This window comes from Bactrocera dorsalis, chromosome 2 (assembly GCF_023373825.1).
Source record: "Bactrocera dorsalis isolate Fly_Bdor chromosome 2, ASM2337382v1, whole genome shotgun sequence".
NCBI lineage: Eukaryota > Metazoa > Arthropoda > Insecta > Diptera > Tephritidae > Bactrocera > Bactrocera dorsalis.
Window position 1 is genome coordinate 99,887,397 of NC_064304.1, and position 26,333 is coordinate 99,913,729.

At 35.5% G+C, this 26,333-nt stretch overlaps 1 protein-coding gene across 3 annotated transcripts in view; it reads left to right on the forward strand.

Moving 5' to 3' along the window:
- LOC105231676 (homeobox protein 5) overlaps positions 1 to 22,808 on the forward strand; it is a 90,609-nt gene extending 67,801 nt beyond the window's left edge. For all 3 annotated transcript variants that reach the window (XM_049447556.1, XM_049447558.1, XM_049447557.1), the window contains exons 3-6: positions 14,578 to 15,246; positions 19,607 to 20,551; positions 21,089 to 21,235; positions 21,444 to 22,808. In XM_049447556.1, coding sequence (XP_049303513.1) covers positions 14,743 to 15,246; positions 19,607 to 20,551; positions 21,089 to 21,235; positions 21,444 to 22,775 — 2,928 coding nt within the window. In that variant the 5' untranslated portion in view covers positions 14,578 to 14,742 and the 3' untranslated portion in view covers positions 22,776 to 22,808. The remainder of the gene's footprint in view (positions 1 to 14,577; positions 15,247 to 19,606; positions 20,552 to 21,088; positions 21,236 to 21,443) is intronic.
- The last annotated feature ends 3,525 nt before the right edge of the window (positions 22,809 to 26,333 follow it).

Here is a 26,333-nt window from a genome sequence, read left to right on the forward strand (position 1 = left end):
TGACATTTTTACATTCCTACCCAAAACTTTACACAACACTTTACCCGAAACCTTACCCAAAACGTTACCCAAAAATTTACTCAAAACTTTACCCAAAATGTGTTGAGTCGATCTATAGAAAATGTATATTCTTCTTTACTAGCGCCTGGAAAGTAGACTCCTTTCGAGCCAATATAGTCACCTTAATGTTTAATCCAATTTTGGATACATTTGTTACTGTTGTTGTTTTTATTTTGTTGTAGCAGCAGAAAACATTCCTGACTTAATTTTGAAGAACTCTGTCGAGTTTACAGTTCTTGGTCAGCGTAAATTGCATTCCGTTTATGTAGACCCGACTGTCGTGGGAATGGTGTATTATCTATATACATAGGTGTTACAAGACACCGCTGGCTTGAATTTCGGATGCCAATATGTCGATTTTCAAGCACTTTTAACACTTTTGATGTTCTCATAAACAGAGGTGGATGGACGACTCGCTTAAGAATAGTTAACCACACAATCTTTTTTCAGTTCCCTCTGTTCGTGTTAAAGAAGATTCGCCAAAACACAACTGCAACATTTTCAATGATTCCGTTGCCATCATTATATTAGAAATACAAAGTTTTAACCAAACTGGCTGTTTAGTTATTAGCAATTTTAAAAATGATCAGGCAAACCATACGCTTCGTAAACATACAGCTGCCAAACACACATTAATTAGCATATGGAGATCAAACTTCATGGGAACATAAGAAGTTTTGCAAGCTGAGTGGAAAATTCTGTGGATAACTGCACTATATAAAACTTCTCTATATAAGAAATATGGGGAAACACCAAAATGTTTAACCATCTGCCCATAAACAGCTGATAATACGCTTTAGCCATTAAAATTAATTAGTTTTGAAAATTAATTAAAGGAGCTTCAAGTGGTTGCTGCTGCAACTCGAAGTAATTTTATGAAGCTTAGAAGACAAAAAACTAATTTTTTCTGCCATTTTTATCAACTGCAGATTAAACAGCATGCTTTGCATGAAGACAAAGTGTCTTCAATAAAAATCCCTTTCAAATTTTAACTTCATAAGCAGTCTAAGCCATCATTTTAATAACCTGTCTAATCTATTGCCTTCAAGCATCTTCTCAAATATACACACATCCAAAATTAGGCTTATCACCAGATCAGCCACAGTTAATGACTCAGATATTATTAAAAGTGAACAAAATTTACCTGACCACCGATTGCAAAACATCCCAACGCTCAATCTGCGCATATTTTTCATTATTCCTAAAGAGCAGCACCAACAAGTCTTCAATTTTGTTTTTCCTGAAATCCATAATTTATTAATTTCAATTAAATTTGCATCATTTGTTTTTTGCGAAAGTTTCCTTATGGCAATTGCATGTTGCACAATAATATGCCAATCGAATTGTTCGACAAATCAGCAAAAGTGATCAAATTCGAAATCGCCACAACTGCCGCACTTGCCTTTCCAATAACAAGATCTCAATCAGCGAGTGCCACCGCTCACAAAATAAACACCCAATACGCCAGCGAAAAACAAACAAAAAATGACAGCAAATGAGATAAAACGAAATCGACTCATCAATTAAATTAGCAGACGGCACTTCAGGTTTATTGTGCTGATGAATAAATCTCGCTTGCCACATAACTGCATAACAATTGCCACAATAAAATATTGCAATCACAAAAACGCTGTGCGGCAGCAAGCAAGCGTTTTGTGCCGCCTAAGTCGCATTTATGGAAGCAACACACGCACACAGGCGCACATAGCACACACAGCAGCGTGTAGACACACACAGGCGCAAATTTTTACGGCGCACATTTCCTGTGGGCAACACTTTTACGCAGCCACATTAAAGCGCCACTAAAAATGCAAATGCAAATCAAAGCACGCATTCATGCCACAAGAGATATCAAATTAGATGCCTTGCAACCGTGCGGCATCATCATCATGTGGTGGCATCAACGGTGGCGGCAACTGGGATGCTTACACGCAGTGGCATATCAGCAGACGCCTTGCCAGCGGCAACAAGTGCCGCCACAACAATCAAGACACACGCACACACGCACAAACATACAAGCACACGTGTTGGCAGCTGTGCGGCAGTTGGCCTATCACTCAAGTCAATCGGCTATTAAAGTATGGCCAGCCAGCCAGCCAGCGAGCCAACCTGCCGGCTGCCAGTATTGATGTTTTCGCGCGCCAACTGTCAGTGTGCGCCACCACTGCCGACAACAACAAAACTGCCGCGACTGCTGCCTGCTCCAGCTGCCGCTGCCACTGCCGTTGCTGCAACACTGTTAATCATTATAATAAAGTTATTTATACGCAACAGTTGCCACTGTCGCTGACCAGCTTTCTGTCCGCGCTAAATGCTGTGAAAACCCGAAAGCAACAACAACAACAAACAAAAACCATTCGACCGCCGTTTGAAGCGTGTGCGAGCAGCGGTGAAATGCAATTGAAATTTCCATTTTTCGCTTTTCGATCACAACAAAGCTGAAACGAAGAAAAACTACAGCAACAATAAAAGCAAGCCGGTCGCACTAATGGCCATTGTATTGGCATTGTTGTTGTTGTATTAGTGTTGCAGCAACATGCAATTTATAAAATACTGCAAATATGATTATCTAGCGGCTATGTGACAGCCGCCAATAACTACCTGTGCGCATCAACAGTTACACGCCAGTTGAGGGGGGACAAAGCGGCGAGCAACTAGAAATACTCGTGAAAGAGAAAATAAATAAATAAATAAAAGTTATTACTTGCAGTTTGCGCAAATTCGCTTTCTGATAGTGATCGACATCAATGATTTCTATTTACTTTTGCATATTTCTTGCTTTGTTGTTGTTGTTGTGTGAAAGAAATATGTGTCAGCAAGAGCAACAGTGTCTCGCTCGTTAGTCGCTGGTGCTAATTTAAAAAAAGATAGAGATTTCTTATACAGATTTCGTTATTCTACAAACTATTATAGACATAATACTCTTGAAAAATTACTATCCCCCTAAATATAGGCAACATTTTATTTTCATTTTACGAATTCTTTAAATTAAGCAACGTCTCACTTTATTTCTAAACATTTCGAATAATTTCATATTAAATTTAATTCTAATTAATAAAGTTCAGAAGTTTTAACGCTTTAAATCAAACTATTACAAATGTAATGCTTTTTAAAACTTATTATCGCCCCAAATGTAGGCAACATATTATTTTATTTTTACAAATGTCATGATTTTAGATTAAATTTTCTTATAATGTAATCAGAATCAGATATTTTATAGATCTACTTCAAGTTATTATAAAAATAATGCTTTTATTAAATTATTATCACCCTAAATGTAGGCAATATTTTTTCCCTTTCTACAAAAATCATAATTTCATACAAAATTTCATTACAATGTGATCAAGATCAGAAATTTTAACCCTTTCAGCCCCGAAGTTGCTTATAAGCAACTTCTATATATGTTTGACATCGTTTAAAAAGTCCTTTGGGGCTGAAAGGGTTAAAGGTCCGCTTCAAATATAATGATTTCGCAATATTAGTAACACCCTAAAGGTAGGCAAAGTTTTATTTTCTTCCTAAAAATTTAAAGTAATTGCATATAAAATTCCAAAACAATGTGGTTGAGATCAGATTTTTAACGGTCTGTTTCTAATTATTATAAAAATAATGCTTTCGAAATATAATTTTCACCCTAAAAGTAGGTAACGTTTTATTTTCTAGCTACAAAAGACATGGTTTTATATAAAAATTTCATTCTAATATAATCGAATTCCAGTCAGTACACCAAAAACTAATTTATTTTACTCTCAGGATTGATTATATTCATAATATTATTATAAAATTTCAAGCTCATCCCAAAAGCACACAACATTTGATTCTATAATGCTGAGATCAGATAATGACGAATTAAATATTTTATTAGACAGATTTTGAAGTCATTTAACGTTTATTCGACTTATGCAAAATCACTTTAGATATCAATATAAATAGCAACCACTATTGCAAACCTTTTAGTCAGCCTAAAAGTAGACTACATTTCTTTAAAAAAAATTCCAACTATAAAAAGTATAGAAAGCTTTTTGCCGATGATTTTACCTTGCATTTATGGCATTATTAGCAGCACATATTATTTTAAAGCGTTCGTCAGCCAGAGTTCTTACCGGAACCCTAAATGTAGGCCATATTTTTGAAGTAATATGAGGCGTGATGATTTCCACAATTACTCATTTGCTACCAATCTTCACTACAGTGCAATTGCTGGCATCAATTACCTACTTATAGCTTATCTGTGCTTATATCCCCAATCGCGTCTACTTTAATCAATCGCTCTTCTTAATTTTATTGCTGGATGCATTTCCAGAAAAATCGAAGTCTTATCGCATCTCTGCCCACCGCTATCTTTTCTCACCGTTACAAATTTAAATAGAATACGCTGAATTATGCTAAAATGGCAACAACAATGCAACTTGTGGCCATACGGCTTTTCCCTGCAACGATTGCAGCGCAGATTTTGTCGCCACAGCGTCAGCAGTGTTGCAAGTGAGACTGAAGCATTTTGCAAATCGAGCAAATAAACCACCCAATCATTATGCAGATGACGCTCTACTGGGACTATTGCAGTCTCTTCATTCATTTCATCAGCTGAGCAAGTAGCAAGCAAATACTTTCATAATTTTGCATAGAATTAACTACATTTAATTTATTCACAACATTGTTGCGTTGTTTTTTTCAGCTTGAGTCCAAGCGTTGCATATCGGATCTTCAAACTTGGTGTGTTTTATTTTAGAAAAGCATTCACAAGTAAAAGTTGTATAGAAATCGTAGACTTCTTTTCGCAAGCATTACTGCCATTTATTCAAACCAAGTGGTCTTCAGTTCAGCTGGTACTCTCCATTTCCTTTTCCAATAAGATTACAAGCTTCCATTTGGGCCAATCGTATGGCTAACATAGTCAGAAATCGTACTCACCATTTCTTTGTCGTTTCTTGGCAAATTGTGCAGAGAGGTCCCTACAATATACTAACCTTATATAAGAGTGACATCTATAAAAAATGTTTTCACAAATCTTAAAGTTCAATAACTTCAAGGGAAAATATTTGTATAGTCTACTATGTTTTATCAATCGATAAGATTTAATTCTACACAAGTATTTTCTCCAACGTTCCAAATAAACATCTCCTCAAACCATAAATATTTTGTGTCAAGATTAAGGATTGATTGAATTCTACATGAATTTCTATCCGGAATCATTTTTATTTAGAAAACGACTATCTATGTAACAATATAAGTATTGTATCGATAAATCTTTGTTATGCAAAACGGATTTAATTTGGAGTAACTCATCGCGTGATATGTAGTGATTATAGCTTTCGACTTGACGGAGTTATGGAAATATTTATGCAGCGACTTGTATCGCAAGTGTGAGATATCGATATTTTTTGTACAAAATATTATCGATAATTCGATTAAAAAATAATCTATTATTCCATTAGACATTATACCTCTATTCCATCCGCCTTATTACGCCTGCTCTCAAAACACTGGCAAATGCTTGTGTTATCGGTACTCATATGTATGTAAATAATACTAGTGCCATCGATATTTTTTTCTTGCAAATTTCAATAAGCAATGCTCCTATTTACCACTAACACCAAACAAATATCGGTAAGCCAAATATATCGATTTTAATTGAGACGAGAGAATATAGAATATGCTACGACTTTCATGTATGCGTGAAATATCGGTATTTTTAGTAATAAATATTATCGATAATTCGATTTTAAAGTAATCGTTTTCTATAACAGCTATATAGCAAATTATAGTAGACAATCGGACCTCTATTTCAGCCGTAAATCAATATAAAATTGATACCTGCTTTTAAAATTTAAACACAACTTATATGCATAATATGTGTAAAATATCGATATTTTTAGAAATCAATTTTATCGATAACTCGATAAATAAATAGAGTACGTGTATTATCGATATTGATTCGTAAATATGACCAGTGATATCGATAATTTTTCTTGCAAATTTCAAAGAAGTTTTTTATATTTTTCACCAAATCTAAGAAAATATCGATTAATTTAAATTATCGATTAGTATCGAGATCAGAAGAATTTAAATACATTAGTTATGTACATACTATATACATACCTTTACAAAAATATCATCATGTTATCAACTTTGCATATCTATTCTCCCATATGACATGCTGGGCGCCTTGATTATAAACAAACAGAAATTAAGCCACCCCAACCACGGGAGCTTGCTTGTAATACATTAGCATGTTATTATTGTTTTATTTCGCTCAATCTGTCAATATTTCATAATAATTATAGGTTCGTATGTAAATTGTTGTTCCTATAGATATATCTACAGAGCATACTACAATAATTTGCATACATCTCTCTATTAGATACACAAACACACGTACAAATATTCTCCCACACAATCAATGTGCAATTTTGCATACAACATTGTTGCTGAGAAAATTATTAGCAACAAAGTTGCGATTGCAAGGCAACAGCAAGTTGCATTAATGCGAAAACAACGATGCCAGCAATAAACAAGTGCACGTACCAGCTGGCTTACATGCATACAGACGAGCGCTGAAAATTTTACAAAGCACGATCGCCAGCAATAACATCAATAAATAAAGTAATTTGATAGAAAAACGAAAACAAATAGATAGAGGAAAATTATGAGATAAAAAAAACAACAAAAACGAAAAAATATGCGAAATTGGCAAGGAGCAATAAAACATGGTGGGCACGTGGTAATTGAAATTCATTAAGCAAATTACAATGCAATATGTTGAAAATTAACAAAAAAAAAATAAAAAAAAATTCAAAAAAAACTAAGAAAACATATAAAAAAAAGTTCAGGAAATTTTTATAATTTTTTTTTTAATATTTTCATAAATAAAATTATGACTATTTTATTGACAGTTTCTTTTTTATAATTATTTATACAAATTTTTTTAATTTTAAATGACACAAAAAAACTAAAATTTATAAATACTGAAATAATTAAAGAATTTGCAACACATTTTTTTTTTTAATTTTGTTTAATTTTGTTTTTATTAAATTTTGTAACCAACATTTTCTTGCAATTTAAATCTACATTTTAAATAAAAAAATTATATAAACATTAACTTTTGCGTGAGAACCTTGCCACATGTTCACTCTGTACAAAATTTGTTGTCATTTATATTTTATTCTATTTTTATATGCACTTTAAATAGCTGTTGTTTTTGTTTTTTCAAACTATTAACCAATTCAAATCGCATCAACCTGCCATAAAGGCGAATGCATCTTTAACCAAATATGCACTTTGTATTTTGTTGTTGCTGTTTTTTTTTGTTGTTGATTTCTGTGTGCATTTGCACTGTGCGCACTTTTATTTTAACGATGCGCAATTGCAAAGCGCCTACGGGCACGATTTTGCCATCTCACTTGCCATTACAATTATGCATGCTCTTCTATGCACACCATTACACTCACACATACCCATTCCTCACACACGTATATGTATATTCATATATGTACTTATTTGTTATTTATTATAATCGTTGTTACTTCTGGAGCAACTCATTTGGCTTTAAATCACATTTGTGTATACCCTTGCATCGGTGTAGATTGTTAATCGTGCTCACCAAATATCGCACAAAAATGTCATTAATCACTGCGACTAAATTGCCAATGCAACCATGTGCTATAATCGTCGGTAATATAAATTTGCTTTTATTTCTTCTGTTTTGAGTCTTCATTACCAGAAATATTATTTCGGTATTGCGCACTATTCCCATACTTTGGCGGTTCCGTAATGCTAACTTTTTCGCACGTATTCCTCTTATACGAGTATTCACATATAGTAGTTGAAGGCACCTTTTTGTATTTTTGCGAGTACACATTTAAAGTGCATTATAACACTAAAAAAAATATGTTAATTCTATCTAAATCTTGTGCTGTGTACACAGATTTTTTTTTTTTTTTTTTTTTTTAAGGTTTAAGGCACTGGTTGCTGATATTTAGCATAGACATGCACCAACAGGGTGCCAAGCCAGGATGAATGTAAACAAATAAATTGTTAAATATTTGACGGTTAGTTCCATGTAATAAATTAATATATACAACACTTCTAGAATATTACCCTAAATTTTCAAGTTGATCCGAGTAATAGTTTCAGAGGTGCAGCCTTAAGAACTTGCGCGCTCGTGGCTAGCTAGGCTAAGTACGTCGTCTTTAAACTCGTTTTTCTCGAAACTGTGTTTTTGGTGTTGATTGGCAAGATTTCTTGAGAACTACTACACTGATCTTAATGAAATTTTACACAAGTCTTTGAAATTCAATTCTTAAAGACTTGGATGAAGGATTTTTTTCGATTACTAGTACAACTATTTGGAAAAAAATTTAGGGAAATTTTTATTTTTTTGTAAAAGTGTCCAACAAAAATCCAATTTTCAGCATTTTTTTTATATTATCCAAGCTCTACGTTAAGGTTTTAATGAAAATACGTATTTTTCACTTAAGATGATCTTATAAAGAGTTATCCTGCCAACGCGAATGCATCTTTTTTCCGAGGGGTGACTGAAAATGGCGTCGCAAGTGCCGAGTTTAAAATATGATTCTTCAAAAATTTCAGAATTTCTTTGTTAATAGTGTATGTTTGTAAAAAAAATTTTAATAAAATATTTTAATTTTTATTTGAGAAAAAAAATTTGAAAGAATGCTGTTTTTTAGCCGAGGAAACCCATGAAATTCCTTCATAAATTATAAAACGGAAACGTGATAATTGTCTTTTGTAATATAAATATATAAAAATGTTTCATTCAAAACTCGTCTGCTTTCAATTATTTTCCCCAGCACACCATTCAAATAATTTTTACTTACCAATCCTACCAGCCAAATCGCAACTAATTACCGCAAATGCCCCTAATAAAACAAAAGTTGTAAACACAAATTACTAAAAAATAGTCTCTAAAGTTTCAGTGAGCACTAAAGTCTGGCACTTAATATATTAAGTTACATGTAATTTAATTAAGTGAAATTTATTGGAAATCTTTACGGCTGCAGAAATTTATTATGTAAACACTAAAATTCAATTTTAATGCATCATTAACCGCTTAACCATAGCGCAACGTGGAGAAGGCTTGCATAAGACACGCTTATGTATGTGTAGATGTAATAAAATCCTGCTAATTATTTCAGTATTTTATGAAACAATAAAATGTATTGCAGACTAATTTTCGCAACACTTAATAAACAACTTTAATTATGAAGCCTTAAGCTTATTGGTGTTGATATTTCATACAATTTTGGTTATTTTGGCATGAATATATGAATGCAGATATTCAGATATTTATGTGTGAGCTTGGAAGTATTATTAAGGAGTAGGTTAGATTGTAAGAGAAGTAGATGTGAGTAAAATAATATATGAGTAAAATTAGGTCTGCTTGCTGAGGAATTAGAAGATTTAAACGGGAAACTCGGCGACTTGCAACAGTCTCTTTTTTTCTTTGATATAATTTTTATTGAGTTTTGGGTATTTTTTAACCGATTAAGGAATAGATATGTATATACGAAATCTTATGCATGAGTTTTATATTAATATTACAAAATTAGTGAATATTTAGATACCAGAAAGAAGTATAATTGCAATTACACTTTTCGTATTTCAAGTAAGCCTCGTAAAAAATTCACAAATTAAATGAAATTTTAATCAGATGAATAGAATATACATTTGTACAACCACTCACTAGTGATTAAAAATTATTACTTTTAAGCTTTTGTGTGGCAGCGCTTGATATTACATATTAAAAATTGTGATGATACAATGATTTTCTAACTTGTGATATTAATGTCACATGATTAATCGCAGTATGCTATACACATCTGGCACACTGTTTTATGAAATTTACGTGTGTTTGAATTTACATGGCATGTTAGGTAATAATTTATCTGCCCAGATGTTATTTTATGTTATATTTTCACAACATGTGATATAAATGTCATATGATGTTTCATCATGTGAAGTGGTTATGAGTTTCAAAATTAGTTGAAAAGCGAATAAATTAGGTTTTCATAACATATCAATTGATTTTAAAGCATCACGTGATGGGTTTAAAGTCATATCATGTTTCATATGTGATTATTTACTGAAAAATTCTTTGGAATACGGATAATATGAAATTTTTATATATCAGCTAATTTGCAACCATTTCGCATCATGTTATATTATTGTCATGCAACGATTAGTCATGTGATGTGCATATGTGATAAAAAAAAATCCTTGAAAGCGAATAACATAAGGTTGTTATAAGATTGCATTGATGGTATTGTCCTATAATTTCACAACATGTGATATAAATATCATATGCTGTTTAATCATGTGAGTGGTTATGTCTTAGAAAATTTGTTTAAATGCGAATTATTTGAAACTTTTAAAACTTATCAGTTAATTTGTAAGTAGGTCGCATCATGTTATATTATTATCATATGACGTTTCATCATGTGATGTGCATGTGGTAATAAAAAAAACTCCTGTAAAATAAGATTTTTATAATATCCCAATTAATTTTTATATACATACATATATGACGAGTCATGTGATCACATCATTTCAATGGTAGTGATGAAATATGCATTGCATGACAAATATAATTTCTATCAAAAATGTTATATTACATGGATATTAGACAGTGTGAAGTCACATCCTTTTATTACAATAATATTATTTAACATAACCAGCAAGCAATATTTATATCATACGGCAAAGATCATATGATCTGATGTCATCTGCCTCAAAATTTGGGAACCAGCTTAAATATTTTTCGTCCTCTTATTATTATTATTATTATTATTATTATTATTATTATTATTATTATTATTATTATTATTATTATTATTATTATTATTACTCTCATTATTATTAATATATTTTATTTATTATTATCATTATTAACCCCAAAATGTATTTTATCTATGTAAGTAAATCCAAATTTCGCCACACAACACACAATTGCTTGCAACAAAAATTCTTTTTGTATTTTTTTTTATTCGTTTTTCTGCCTTTTTGAACTGCACAATTTTTCGTGTAGCACGTTTCCGTCGAACTGCATATTTTCGTTTTATTTTGACGCGCACGCGCACACTGCATGGCACATGTCAACACCAAAGTCACCGGCATAAGCACCAACATACAATGACAGCAACCAAAACCACGACAACCGCCACCACAAACTGGGCAACAACATGACTAAGCAAGCACTTGTACACACACACACGCACACACTCATTCAAGCGAAACTCGAGCATTTTCATGCTTGATTTGCTGCACTTGCGATTGAGTAATGTGACAAGTGCAATCGTGAATTTCATAGCAACGACATACATATCTACATACATACACATACACATTCATAACTGCAAATCTGCATGTTAGCCGAAATGCACTAAGCCAACTGACAAGCTGCAATGCTGACGGTTTAACTGATTGTCTAGCGAATTGCGCGTTTGAAGAACTGACTTGCTTGGCTTTTTGGCATTAGCTTTGAACTTTTTTCTCAATATACGCATATTTTTCATACATAGGATTTATTTATTTTTATGATTTTTTAATGTTATTGCTGATATCCTTGGTTTTGAAGAATACGCAATTATTATATTTTTAATATAGTATAAGAAGTAGTGTTGTGGGAAATGCTGCCGAATTGACAATCCTTGGCTGCTTATAAAACCGGATACCTTTCGGTTATTTGTACCCGATTGTATAGGAAACGGCTGGGTAAACTAACCGTATTCGTACTCCAAAATCAGGTCGTAATTTTTTATGCACCGAAACGTCTGAACGTCAAAATTCTGCTATAACTTTATTTTTAAGAATTTATAATATGATCAAAATTGAGCCGGACTGACAAAAAATCATTTTCACTTATGTATATTAAAACAATTTTTGTACAGTTTACTATTTTCATATATATTACGGTTGATATTTTGTTGCACCTAATATTTCCAAATTATTAATTAATCAAATGTAAAAAAATTACGAAAAATTCAAAGTACGCAGTTTGGTTAAAATTTCAATGAAACGACTTGTATGCACAGCATATAATTTTTAAAACTTTTTTTATTTGTATAATCTTTTTATTAGTTTTTTGAGCATTTTTCGTATAGAGTATAAAGCCTAAAGCAATTTTCTCACATTTTGCATTATTTATTGCCATTATTATTTATTTTTTATTTTATTTGCTTTATTACTATTTTTTGGCTCACTCCAAATTTGAGCGAAACTGAAGCGTACAAAATTCGTGTCACAGCAAATTTTCAATTTTTCACATTAAACTGCGGTTTATGCATTTTCCGATTTTTCCCAAATTTTTTATTTTTTTTGTGTTTTTAATGTCGCATAAGCATATTTGCTTTGCTTTGCTTTTAATGGCAGCACTAAAATGCTGTGCAACAGTTTGCGGTCAATACGCTGCCCTCTCTCCCCTACTCACTCGGCGCCGTGGTGATTTTGCTGGCGCTGACAGTCTCACTAACGAATCTAATGCAAATTTTGCATTCATTATTAAATATTTTTGTGGTTTCGATATTTTCGCTCTATTCTTGGCTATTTTGCTGTTCGCTTTTTGCGATTTCGTCAGTTTTTGTGTTTGTTTGGATTTTGGTGATTTTTCACGCTCGTGATTTGTATAAGATTTACAGCTGCTGTTGACAATCGTGTTTACACTTTGTCACCCAACTGATTGTACCTGATTTATTTATGCCTAACTATTTAGTTTTGGTTTTGTCATGCCAAGTCGGGCGCCCGAAAATATTATGAGAAAACGATATAAAAAATGTGGCGAAATAAAAAATGTAATTCTGCTTTGATTGCTAAATTTTTATGTTTGCGAGTAATTGTCTTTGAGCTAAATTTACAACGTTTGCTAGATTGCCATACAACCTAATAAAAAAAAGTTTAAATATTACAACTTTAAATTCAAAACATTAAATTTTAATATCCTCGAATTTTCTGCAACATAAAATAATTACTTTATTTAATTTTTAAACCCAACATATTTTTTTAAATTTTTTTCCTTCCAACGAATTATTATTTGAAGATTTGTGTACAAGTACATAGTGCTGAAAAATACCAAAAATTCTAAATGAGCAAGATTTTCAAAACAGACGGCAACCTTTCTCCACGTCTGGCAACCTCTTTACATTACCTTTTTTTTCAAATAAGCTTAGCAACGAACATCAATGTTTTATTTCTCTCTTTCTGTCCATTTTGATAACATTCTCAACTAGGTCCTTATGGAGAATAATCCTCTCCACATCTCTGAGTGTTTTTCAGTATAAACATTTTTCGACGGTTTTAACTTGAAAAAATTTTCTAATTTAAAATTTTTTGCAGGTGGCAACCCTTCACGAAAACTATGTATAAACACTTTTCAACCTTTTTAGCTTGAAAAACTTTTCTAATAAAATGTTTTGATGGTTGAAATTATTTTTAGGTGGCAACTCTTCTCGGAGACCTAGTATTTCGGCACTTTTTTAAATTTCTTTAGTCAAACAATATTTTTTCTACTCGTTCCTTTTATCGTTTTCACTTGATAATTCAAAATTTTTTTAGCAGTTGGCAACCCTTCTCAAAGAATTATTCATTTGTACTTTTCATAAATTTATTTTTTTCATTTATCATTTTTACTTACAAATTATAATATATACATATATTTCTTACATCTATTTCTAACCATATCTCATTAACTCGCTTACCTTAATTATTTTTTCTTGATAATTAAAGTTTTTAATAGGTGGCAACGCTTCTAAAAAAAACTTATTTCTTTGGCTCCGTTCTAAACTCTCTTTAGCCTAATTAATGCTTTTCGTCTATTTGATCATTTTGATTATTAAAATTTTTGGCGGATGGCAACCCTTCACAGAAATTTATTTAATTTACACTTTTCTTAAATCTATTTTTTCTAACAATATTTTACCAGCTCGCTTACTTTTATTATTATTACTCGATAATTAAATGTTTTATTAGGTGGCAATCCTACTAAAAAAAATATTTGTTTCGCTTCGTTTGAAAATCTTTTTAATTTAAATAATTTCTTTCGTCTATTTTATCTTCTTAATAATTAAAATTTTTAACAGGTGGCAGCCCTTCTTAGAATTTTTTTTTATTTTTTTGTTTATTTTCTTCAATTCAATTAGTCTAACAATATTTTAGTAACTCACTTCACTTATCAATTTCAATTTCAATTTCTTGTGGCAACTTTTCTGCCCACCTTTATCAAACATATTTCCATCAATCGTATTCTAATCTTTGTACTCTTAAACACTTCCATACATTTCTTGGTTTTCTGTGTAAGATTTTTCAATGAAAATATAAAACGACAATCCTTGACGGTTCTTTTATGACCTTTCTTTAATGCAACGGAAGCCAAAAATTAAAAAAAAAAAACTTTATATAAAAATATATGTTTAAAATTAAAAAGTTTTCATTTAAAAATAAATTAAATTTAAGACAACCCAATTAATAACAAAACCTCTTGACTTTCTCTTTTTCACTTCTTTGCAGAACCTAAATAATTTACAACAACTACTACGAATTTCACCACACTTTCAACAACAACAACAACGAAACGCATCACTAACTAACTAAGTTGAACACAAAACACCGCACACTTCGCAACGCCGGCACTGCAGCGTCTACGCGCCTGCGCAGCGCCACGTCAAGCGCTAAATGATTGGCACGGATGAGATGTCATCCACTGGCATGGATATAAGTGAAACATTTCGCGCGGAGGAGCTGACTAAAACGGATTTTTTCGATTTCGTCTCGGCGCCCGATATGGGCATTGGTATCGGTGTCGGCGCAGATGTGGTCGACATCGGTATGGGTGTGGGCAGTCTGCATGCGGGCAGCGTAAACACCGGCACACACCAGCACCATCAGCAGCACCAGCAACAACAGCATACGCATCATCAGCAGCACAGTCACCAGCAGCAGCAACAACAGCAACAGCAGCAGCATGCGCACCATCAACAACAGCAACAACAACACAGTCATGAGCAAAGCAATAACTTAGCCGGCAGCATGCCACACGATGGTGGCGGTGGCACCAGCGGTGGGAGTGCTTGTGTTGGCGGACGTGTTGGCACGCCGGGTAACGGCAGCAGTTGCATAGATGGCTCAGATGGTAACAGTAATGGCAACAGCAGTGATCCCACATTGCAGGGCTATGAGGTGAGCGAAATATTCATTGATAACAAATTGAAATGGCTTTGCAAATTTCTTTTAATTTTCTACGAATATACCATATACATATGTATAACAGTAATTAACACAAGCTGGTTAGTAATTTAGTCTACCAATTTAGTTCTATATGAAAATTCCAAGCGAGGCCAGTTCCTTTTCCACCTGGTCTCTGCAACAGAGTGGAGGTCCTCCTCTGCTTCCCCGGCGGGTACTGCGCCGAATACTTTCAGAGCTGGAGTGTTTTCGCCCATTCGGAGAACATGACCTCGCCAACACAGCCGCTCAACATTCCATCGAATTCAATATTCGTCGTTACCAATGCGCAAAGGAGCACAAATCTTCCGCAGAACCTTTCTCTCGAAAACTCGTAACGTCGACTCAACAGATGTTGTCACCGCCCCTGCCTCTGCATTATATAGCAAGACGGGGATGATGAGTTTATAGAGTTTGGTATTTGTTCGTCGATAGCGCACTTTACTTCTCAATTGCCTACTTAGTCCGAAGTAGCACCTATTAGCAAGAGATATTCTGCATTGGATTTCGTGTCTGATATTGTTGTTGGTGTTATTACTCGTTCCAAGATAGACGGAATCATCTGCCCATTCGCGAGTGCAACCAAACAGTTTAATGACAGGACAAATTTCGTCTTGCCCTCATTCACTCGACCTGCTCGGAGATATCCTTCCAAAATTTGGTGTATGAAAAAAATCTGGTGGATTGTAGACTTTTCAGGTCGAAAGTCATACTGACAAGATCCAATCAGTTTGTTGACGGTGGGCTTTAATCTTTTACACAATACGCGCGATCAAACTTTATATGCGAGGTTGAGAAGGCTTATACCACGGCAGTTGGCGCAGATTGTGGAGTCCTCCGTATTGCGGATTGTGCAAAGCACGCTTAAATACCGATCGTCGGGCATGTTTCGTCCGACCATATTTTATAAAAGGCTGATGCATGTTCCTTATCAGTTCTTTGCCGCCGTATTTGTATAGCTCGACCGGCAAACCATTGGCACCCCGCCGCTTTGTTGTTCTTCGGACGGATAATTGTTATTCGAACTTCTTCATAGTTGGACAATGGAACGTGCGCTCTGTCGTCATCGATTGGGGAATTGGGTCACCATCTCCTGTCCCTATTATAATAAAAAGATAAAGACATAGATGAAACACAGATTACAAAAAAGAAGAGTATCAGCTGACCGATCGGGTAGTGCTCTAGAAACTGATGATTGAATGAGCAACAGAGTCCCAAAAAGTGTATCAGCCGACTGATTAATCTGTAATCTAAAAAGTGATGATCAATAAATATAATAATAATATAATAATAATATAATATGATCAAATGAATAGTAGAGCTAGTTAGTGATCAGTGGATTAAAAAGTGATGATCAAAGTAGTAATAGGTAATCAAAGAAATGAATGTCAGGTGATTTTTCAGTCTGTGATCTAAAAAAATCATAATCAAATAAGTTAAGATATGAACATCAGCCGGTCGATCACTCTGTAATCTAAAAACTGATAATCAAATGATGAACAGAGACCCATCCAAACTCATATAGGAATGCAATATACAAAATCTAGCCCACTAACAACGGCGACAGCAAAAATATAGTTTATGTACCAATATTTTTTATTTTTCTTCACCTAAAAGAAAACTTAACCTCTAAAAAGCGACCAAACCTGATTTCAATGAGTTCACCAGAGATTATGATGTTCTCACAGTCAACCAAAAAAGCAATAACGAAAAAAGCATAAATATATAAATAATTTTGCATTGCAACAACAATAAACCAGTGTTGCTGTCATGTCAGTTGTCGACTTTAAATACCGAAATAATACAAATACAGCACAAACAACAAAAATGAAGCAAAAGTTTGCGCGTAAAACGACAGCCGAGAAAATTGAGGGAACAAAATCAAAATGCAACAACAAAAGCAACTCGAGGGCAGTACTAACCACAACAGCAGCAGGCAAAGCAACACTCACAATGCAGTAGTAACGACGAGACGGTAGCCAAAATAACATGAAAAAAAACAACAAAGTCCAAACGAATAGATGAAAGAAAGGCAGTGGACTAGAAAAATCGATTGGCACTCAATGCGAGTGGACTCGAAGCGCTCGATGCTTGATAGGCCAGGCTAACAATGTACTGGCTGCTACCAAAATGCAGCTACTGTTGTTGCTGCTGCTGCCAGCGCTATTGCTGCAGCCTGTTGCCAGTTGTTGTTCTGCATGTTGCACCTACAGACATCCTGTTGCAAACATATTCGATACCCGTAAAATTTTGTAAATTTCCAGTGTAGACAATGCTTGTTATTGCTCTGTTAGACACAAGTGACTGTGAGTGCGGGCGGGTGCGGACGGGTGCAACTCAAATACACCACAAAAGAAATGCAAAGTAAAATGCGAAAAGCAAAAAGCAAAAAGCTAGAACGAGCAACTGAAAGGTGAGCGCACAGACGAATTAGGTGAAGTGCCATAAATGCCACAAACAGCAACAACAACAACATGCGCACATACCGCACTTATATACGACAGTTTGCTCGTGTGTGAGTTTGTAGTGTAGGTGTGGTAAATATGCCTAAGTGTATCAAGTTGCAACACATGCAACAATAGCCTTGGAGGGCATAGCCAAAAATTGACATGGCACGTGCTGCATGCAACAGCACTATATGCACTTGGTGAACTTGCAACCACACTTGCAACAACGACCAACACTCACTGTCCACAACGATGTGGGGCACGAGCCAAACAACAGCTGGCTGATTTAGCTGGCTACCGCACGTTGCATTTGCCACGACTTATTCGGGCTGCTGGCTGCTTTCACAGCGCACATAGGCAACGGTGGCAAGCGTGCAGTCAAATGGACAGTTAGCCAGTCTGATAGTCAGCCAGCCGCCTCAAGTAGTCAGCCAGTTGGTTAGTGGGCACAGTAGCCGAGCGGCCGAAGCGGCAGCGGTAGTGGCAGCTTCATTGTTGCGCATTTTGTGGCATTTGAATGCGCAGTTGGTGCGGTCATAGAAAGTGCAAACATATGCGCCAACTGCACTTGAGCGCGCTTGTGTGTGTGTGCTTAAGTGGTGTGGTGAGTGTGTGTGTGTGTACAGTGCTTATGCGTCTGAAATATTAAATTGCTTTTAGCAAAGAAAAAGTTCGAAAGTCTTTTCATTTCACAGCCACGAATTTGTATTGAGTTTTCTTTATGTTGCTTCTTCTTGCTGTTTTTTGCATTTTACATTGGCCAAACAAAGGACTTAAGCAGCAAACTTGTTGCCGCCTTTATATTTGATTTATGTTTTTTTTTCACATTTTTTCTGCTCATTGTTTCATTTTCGGTTTTTATTTACATATATTTTTTTGTTGATCAACTCCAGACAATAACATGTGTTAGTTGCAATAGTTCGGTTATGTAAACGCATACAGAGAAATTACTAATTTGTGCGCTTTTAGCGGAAAACTTTACTTTTGCAACTGGTTTGCTTATGCTAATGGACGATTTTGTTTCATTTAAAGGAAAAATTAAGCAAAAGCATAATAAAATAAATGACAACTTAGACTACACTGAAGCTAGAACACGCTTCACAAATGCATTATTCATACATAACAAGGTGTAAAAAGACCTCTATATTGATTTTGAACGATCAGTTTATATGACAGCTATATGCTATAGTACGCTGATCTGTAGAATATGTTCGGAGATCGTAGTATTGCCTCAAACGACAATCTATACCGAATTTCGTATAGATATCTTGTCAAATAAGACGGTGTTCCATACAGGCACTTGATTTTGAATTACCAGTTTGTATGGCAGCTATAGCATATTGTAATCTTATCTGTATCATATTTTCGCAGATTATAGCATTACCTTGGGCAATGATCTGTACCAAACTTCGAGAATATATCTTATCAAATGAGAAAGTTTTTCATACAAGAACTAAATTTTTATGAGTCAGTTTGTATGCCAGCTATATGCTTTGGCGGGCCGATCTCAACAATATGTTTTCAGATTAAAGCCTTGCCCTTGGTAATATTCTGTACCAAGTTTCGCAAAGATATAAAATCAAATAAAATAGTTTTCCAAACAAGAACTTGATTTTTTTGTATCAGTTTCTATAGCAGCTATAGGGTATAGTAGACTGATATCGAAGTTTTTGACATATGAGCAGCTGCTTAGAGAGAAAAGAACATGAGCAAAATTTCAGGTTGATTTTTCAAAAACAATTTACTTAGAATACAATTGCATTTTTTATTAAAAAAAGATTTATTTTTATTATGAACAAAGTGTGAACTTAGTTCCGCCTCCAACACTGTAGTCCTCTCTTTAATTTCATGCTTTTTCTCCCATTCAGTTCTGGCACGCCGACAAGGATCCCACTAGTCGTCTGGATGCCACCATTTTTGAGGACCTCGACCGCTATTGTTGGCAACAACAGGCTGTTGTGAACGCCGCGGCATCGCCTGTGCCCACAACGGCCGCCACACACCAGCATCGCGCCACACCCGCTAACAGCTTACAGCATTCCTCGCATCTGCATAGCCCAGCATCGCCAAATCAAACGCATCCGCATCAACAACAACAACATCTACATCATCAGTCACCGCATCAACATATGCACACACAGCAGCAGCAGCAACAACAACAACACCAACAGTCAGCCGCCATCCATCACACGCAACGACAAATGTCGCTCAACAATAGCAGTTCCTGTGCACAACAAAGCGCCACACAAGTTGCCAACAACAATGCAACAAACAATAATACTTCACTTAGCCACAACCACAGCAACAACAACAATAATAATAGTAATAATACCAGCAACAATAACGGCAATGCCAGTATGACGGTGGATAACAGCGACGGCCAGATCTACACAATCACAGTATTAAATGGCAATGAGTCATGGCTGAAGCGTGAACCCGAGGATGCCGCTGCCCAACTGTCCAACACGCTGGATCTGGACAGCTTGCTCGGTAGCTTTCCGGGTTATATCAAATCCGAGTATCCCTATGATGAGAGTCCGGCTGGTTATGGCACGGCGGAGGGCAGCGGCAGGGATGGCAATATGACTGGTGATATGGTGAATGGGCTGGGGATGGGCGCGAATGCGGCCACAGGACTGCATGGTGGCAATAGTGGGAGTGGTGTGAATAGTCAGCGTTTGCCCTCACTGGTAACGGCCATCTCGTTGGCAGGCGGTGTTGGTGGCATGGGCGGTGTCGGCAGTCCTTCGCAGTTGGCACAATTTCAAAACAACAACAACGACTGGCATATGGCGGATCACAATGCAGAGCAGGTGAGAAAAAAAAACACATGTTTGTTTGTATTTATGTAGAAGGCAGCGAAACCGGTTAATGTTTTGGTTAGTTTTACAATTTTTGTTCCGCTGATACACATAGTTTTGAAGTGGACTAAAGTTCATTGTCAGCATTAAAAGGAAAATCGAACGATTATTCAATAACAGAAAGAAAAAACTCAGCATTTTTAAGGGGAGGCCCTAGCTGTATGCTTTCTTAATTGGTCTGGTGTAAGGGTATCCTTCGACATCTCACACACTTCCATTTTTCAAGTACTCAATATATTTGCTTGAACTCTATCGACACTTTTCGACTTGACAACCAATTTTCAGGGACTAGAGAAGTTTAACTCGGCTATAATCGCGTAAGCGGTGTCTACGCCAATTAAGAAGAAGAAGAAGAGAAGTTTAACCAAAGTCGAAATCAAGAACTAACTCAAAATTCCTTTGGGTAGCAAAATTTGTCGAAGAGCAAATCTAAACGCTGACAATTTTTTTATGAATAATTGATCAATACATTCTCTCTTACCAATTTAGAACTCAGCTGAGTCCTTGCTGCGTAGCGCTTTGCAGGGTAAAGGTTATTCCAAAGGCATACACATGCAAAACGGCATTTCATTGCTGCCCTCCTCACCCACAGTCAAGGAAGAGGAAATGCGAAGGCTACTCTTTCCACCAGATACGGTAAGTAAGCTAACGGAAATTTTGCAACTAGTCATAAAACAAAACAACCTACTATTAATGTTGAAGAACCCGTCTAAATTCTCAAGCCCAAATATTCCACCACTAATTGCACCTACTTAAATACACAAAATTTCAACGTGTTCCAAATTCATAAAATCTCTTCTTTTACTCTTCTCTCTCTTTGCGCGCTTCGCTCAACTCTTTACAGGACACACTCTCTTTCGGCGACTCAGCGCTCAGCGCGGCCCAAATGTTTGAGGACACACATCCCTCGCAGCTGGTTGGCAGCCAACATCCCAATGGCGGTGTCAACAGTGCAGGCGTGTCTAGCCTCATGGTCGACGATATGTTCCTATCACTAGAAAGTGCCTTCAGCGACGACTTCGAGAAGATCAAACGCATTGCCAATGAAGTGCAGCAATTCTGTTCGCCCACTTCGAGCGCCGATTATGGCGCCAGCGACGTGTTGATGCAAATATCGCCAGCAGCTGGCGCAAATGTGGGCGCTGCGAGTGTGCAGCAGCTGCAGCAGCAGCAACAACAGCAACTACTGTCACCGGCAACAACGCCGACGAGTATGCCACAACAACAGCAACTATCGCCATTGCCACAAGCGGCTATGCCAGCGCTGCACATGACGGGTCCGCAGTCGGTTGGGCAGCCAGCACCGCGCGTGTTGCATGCACAACAACAGCACGTAGCTGGTGGCAAGGCAAGCGCGGTTAGCAGCAGCAGCGGCACCAGCAGCGGCAGCACTACCAAAGTGACAAAGAAGTACAAGCGCTCCACATCCAGCACGCAACACCATAATAATAACAACAACAACAATCCAAATATAACCAATCACAACAGCAGCACGGGCAACGGCGGCAGTGCACAGTCAGCTAGCGGCGCCACAGCAAATAGCGCAAATGGCCCAACCAGCGGCGGCAGCAGCTCGAGCACCAGCAGCAACAGCCCCACGCACTGCAATGGTCAGCGCAAGGAGCGTTCACTGCACTACTGCTCCATTTGCTCGAAGGGCTTCAAGGACAAGTACTCAGTGAATGTGCACATACGCACACACACCGGCGAGAAGCCCTTCACCTGCTCGCTGTGTGGCAAAAGCTTCCGGCAGAAGGCGCACCTGGCCAAACATTACCAGACGCATATGGCGCAGAAGCATAACGGTGGTTTGGTGAAGAGCAGTGGTGGCAGCGGCGGCGGTGGTGGCGGTAGCAACTCCAGCAAGCATCAGCGTGCGGCAGCGGCAGCAGCGGCGGCAACAGCAGCAGCGGTAGCAGCTGCCGCTTCAGCGCAATCAGCGACTGGTGGCATGTCCATCGTACCCAATAGTTGCGCAGGCAGTGTAGTAGCGGCGGCTGTACATCAACGGCAACTGAATGTGGCCACATCGCTGGGTATGGCCGCGGGTGTGCGTGCGGTAGCCGGCGGTGTGGTGTCCACTGTCTCGGTGGGTGGACCAATGAACGGACCCACGCTGGGCGCTGTGAATGCAAACGTGCTGCCACCAGCGAATGGCCTCTTGGCGAATCGGTAAAATTATGTACTTATGTATATGTAACGCTTTAGAAAACTAATTTGTATTTGTATTTTTCTGTTATTTAAGTAAAAAAAAATATCTTGTTCCTAATGCTCAATACGAATACTCCTATGCACAAAACCAGCTATTGCCACATATTTGTACAAATGTCACGGTACATATGTGTGTACTCACACACTCGTTGCTACTAGTTCCCTTTATTTTTATAACTCTAACTTACTCTTAAATAAATATTTATGCCTTTAGAGAATACTTTGCCTCTTCGAAGTGCCTAAATACTTTAATTAGCAGCCCATATACTCAGATATGCGCGCTCCACTATGCAAACATATGACTTCTAACTCATCGAATTTACACACACATTCCTATAAATATACTTAAATGCATAGCTACTCAAATGTAGTTATTTAGAAAGTAAATTTGCTTTTATTTCTTGTCGATTCAAAGCTGTTTGCTCTTTGCTGCAATCCAAAAAACAAAAATTTATTGCGTTCCAAAGTATTAGAAAATATAAAGAATATTATAATTGAGGGTTTTTTCAATAAGAGTGATATGATTTCTTCAAAAAACCAAACACAATAATTGTTAAAGAAAATTGAAATATTTTTTTTTATTTAGTGAGAAATCATTACAATCAAGTACCGAATATAACATCATTCAAGTGGCATCCACGACTTCTTTTGTAGGAACGAGTTCGATGTACCCAATTTTCCAGTACTTTTTCCACTAAATCAAGTCGTACTTATATCACGTTCAATATTGACTTCTAAGGCTTGATGGAGTCTGGTTTACTGCTAAAGACCAATGACTTCAAAGAACCGCACAAGAAGTAGTCTAATTGGGTTAAATCACAACTTCTTGGCGGCCATTCAATGTCATAATTTCATGAAATAATCGAATCTCCAAACATTTCTTGCAATAATTCGGTTGTTGCACGTGCTGTGTGGCACGAAGCCCCGTTTTGTTCGAACCAGATGTTGTAAAGATGAACTTATTCCAATTTCGACCATGAAAAGTTGGTTATCATTGAAGTACACCGCTCTCCATTGACAGTAACGTTGTCATCAGCTTCATTTCGAAAGAAGTACGGACCGATGGTTCCACCAGACCAAAAACCACACCAAACTGTTAATTTAGTTGAATGTAATGGTTATTTATGAATAATTTATGGATTTGTTTCAACAGTTTTGTTTATTTACCGCATCACTCAGCTAAAAGTAAACCTCGACGGAGAAGATTATTTTCCTAAAAAATATCGTTATAATTTTCAAGTTGTTCCAAGGTAAAATCAGCGAACTCCCGACGCTTACGGCTTCAGTTCTTGAGTGAGAAAAATTGTATATGGACATAAGGTCAAATCCTTCTTCAAATTACGGCAACTTGAGATTTGACACAGTGCCAATTCTTGAGAACGTCTTGGAATTCGGCAAACTGCGATCTTCAGCAACACTTGCCTGAACGGCAGCAGTATTTTTGTTACTTCGAGCGGCTCTTTCCCTTATTGGCACTTGGCCGAAACTCTATTAAAAAAATCGATAGTATTATATTTTATTAATAAATTATAAAGTTTAAATTGATCATCACAGAAGAAGTACGGCCCAATGACGCTGCCGGCCCATAAACCGCACCAAACCGTAGTTTTTTCGGGATACAATGGTGACTCAAGAAGTATATACGAATGTACTTCTACAGAAATAAAGAACTTCATCGATATCCCGAATTGGTTTTTTTTTATTTAAAAAGACTTGTGTAGCGCTCTCATTGAATAACAGTTTATATTACAGCGCTTATGAGAAATCGTGGCCTACATTTAGGATGACAGAGTAAAGAAAATAAAGCGAGAAAGAATCAATACAAAAGCTATCGAGTATATCAGAAAACAATTTAAAGCCAGCAAAATAAATACAATTTAACAAAATTCAATTATTAGTGAAATTTAGTAAAAAATATTTACAGAAATATATCAGTTACTAATTTTATCATTTTTGCCTCCATAATCAAACTTTTAATAATAAAGTTTTAATGCGTTTAATTACATACCTACAGCGTTGTGTTTCACAACAATAAAAGCACAAAAGTTAGCTTTGTATGCCTCCGCATCAATCATCATTGAAATGCCGATTAATCACTGTAATTGAAAATTAATCAATCAATTAAATGTCGATTGTCCATTAACACTTGTCTTTTGTCTAATACGATTTGCCTAAATCAATGTTAGTCAGTCAAATGAATATTGAGTAATCAAACTAGACAACAAAAATCTGTGAATAAAACAATTTTTCATTATTCAGCAACACAGACTACGCTTTGTCTCAATTTAAATGAAAATCAATACAAATAAATACCAAATTAATAATACGCACTGATTTCAATACATCTGCAAGTTGGCAACACTTCAAATGGGCAATCAATTAGGCGGTGATTAATCAACCAATTGAAAGCGTGACGATATGAGGGGCTTTTGTGAATTTTAAAAATCTCTTTAAAATAAAGGAAACGCAATAGATTTTCAGATTTTTTTTAACTACTAAAATTTTTAAAATATAGCAATCCGCTAAATTAAGTAGTTTTGAATCACTGCTCACCAATAAAACAATATACAATACATTTTTTTTTAATAATTTATGCACTTTTAAAATAATAATTATTGCAATCAAAGACAGCAGTTTCGAATCGATACTTTCTCCACATAAAACACTGATAAATTTCTTAATCATTTAGGGTAATTACTAACAATAACAACACATAGCAATAAAGTCTTTATAATAAACTAAAAAAGGAGGTGTAGCAGAAATATAATATATGCAGACAAATATTTTAATTCTCCTAAGCTAATTTAGCAACATAAGCAAATGTGCCAAATTATATAAATTAACCGAGCTACTAAATGAAAATCGCAAATAAAGCGAAATACATGAAAAATTGGCTTAGAAAAGAGGCAGCAACAAAACAACAGTGAAAGTTAGAAGCTAAATTAGAAACGAAAATGGCAGAGGAGGCTTTATTTGAAATTAAAATAGCTTACAAAAGAAAAAAGAAAAAAGAAAAGAATAATAAAGAAAGCATAAAAATCATAACAAACGATCCCATCAAAGATCATTGCTGTCCAGTAAAAACTAATAATTTATAAGAAAATAAAGTACATAACAAATCACAAAACGAATGTGATTTAATGAAAATTGAACTTCTTAGGAGACTCTTTTGAAACAACCTTTAGTTAAAATACTTCGCTTCTTACGGCCTTCGAACATAAACATTCTGTGTGTAATCAAAACTCTTTATTAAAATTATTTTCAACTCAGTTATATGTATATATAAAAATATTTCAATATTTTTTCAAACACTTTCAAAATTAACTTTTCAATTTTTTTCAAAAATTTTCAATATTTTTTCAACGTTTTTTGTAATATGTTTTCAAAAATTTTCAAAACTAATTTTTCAAACTAATTTTTCAATATTTTTTCAAACATTTTCAAAATTAATTTTTTTAATATTCTTTCGAGAATTTTCGAAATTAATTTTTCAATATTTTCGAAAACGTTTCAGTGTTTTTTC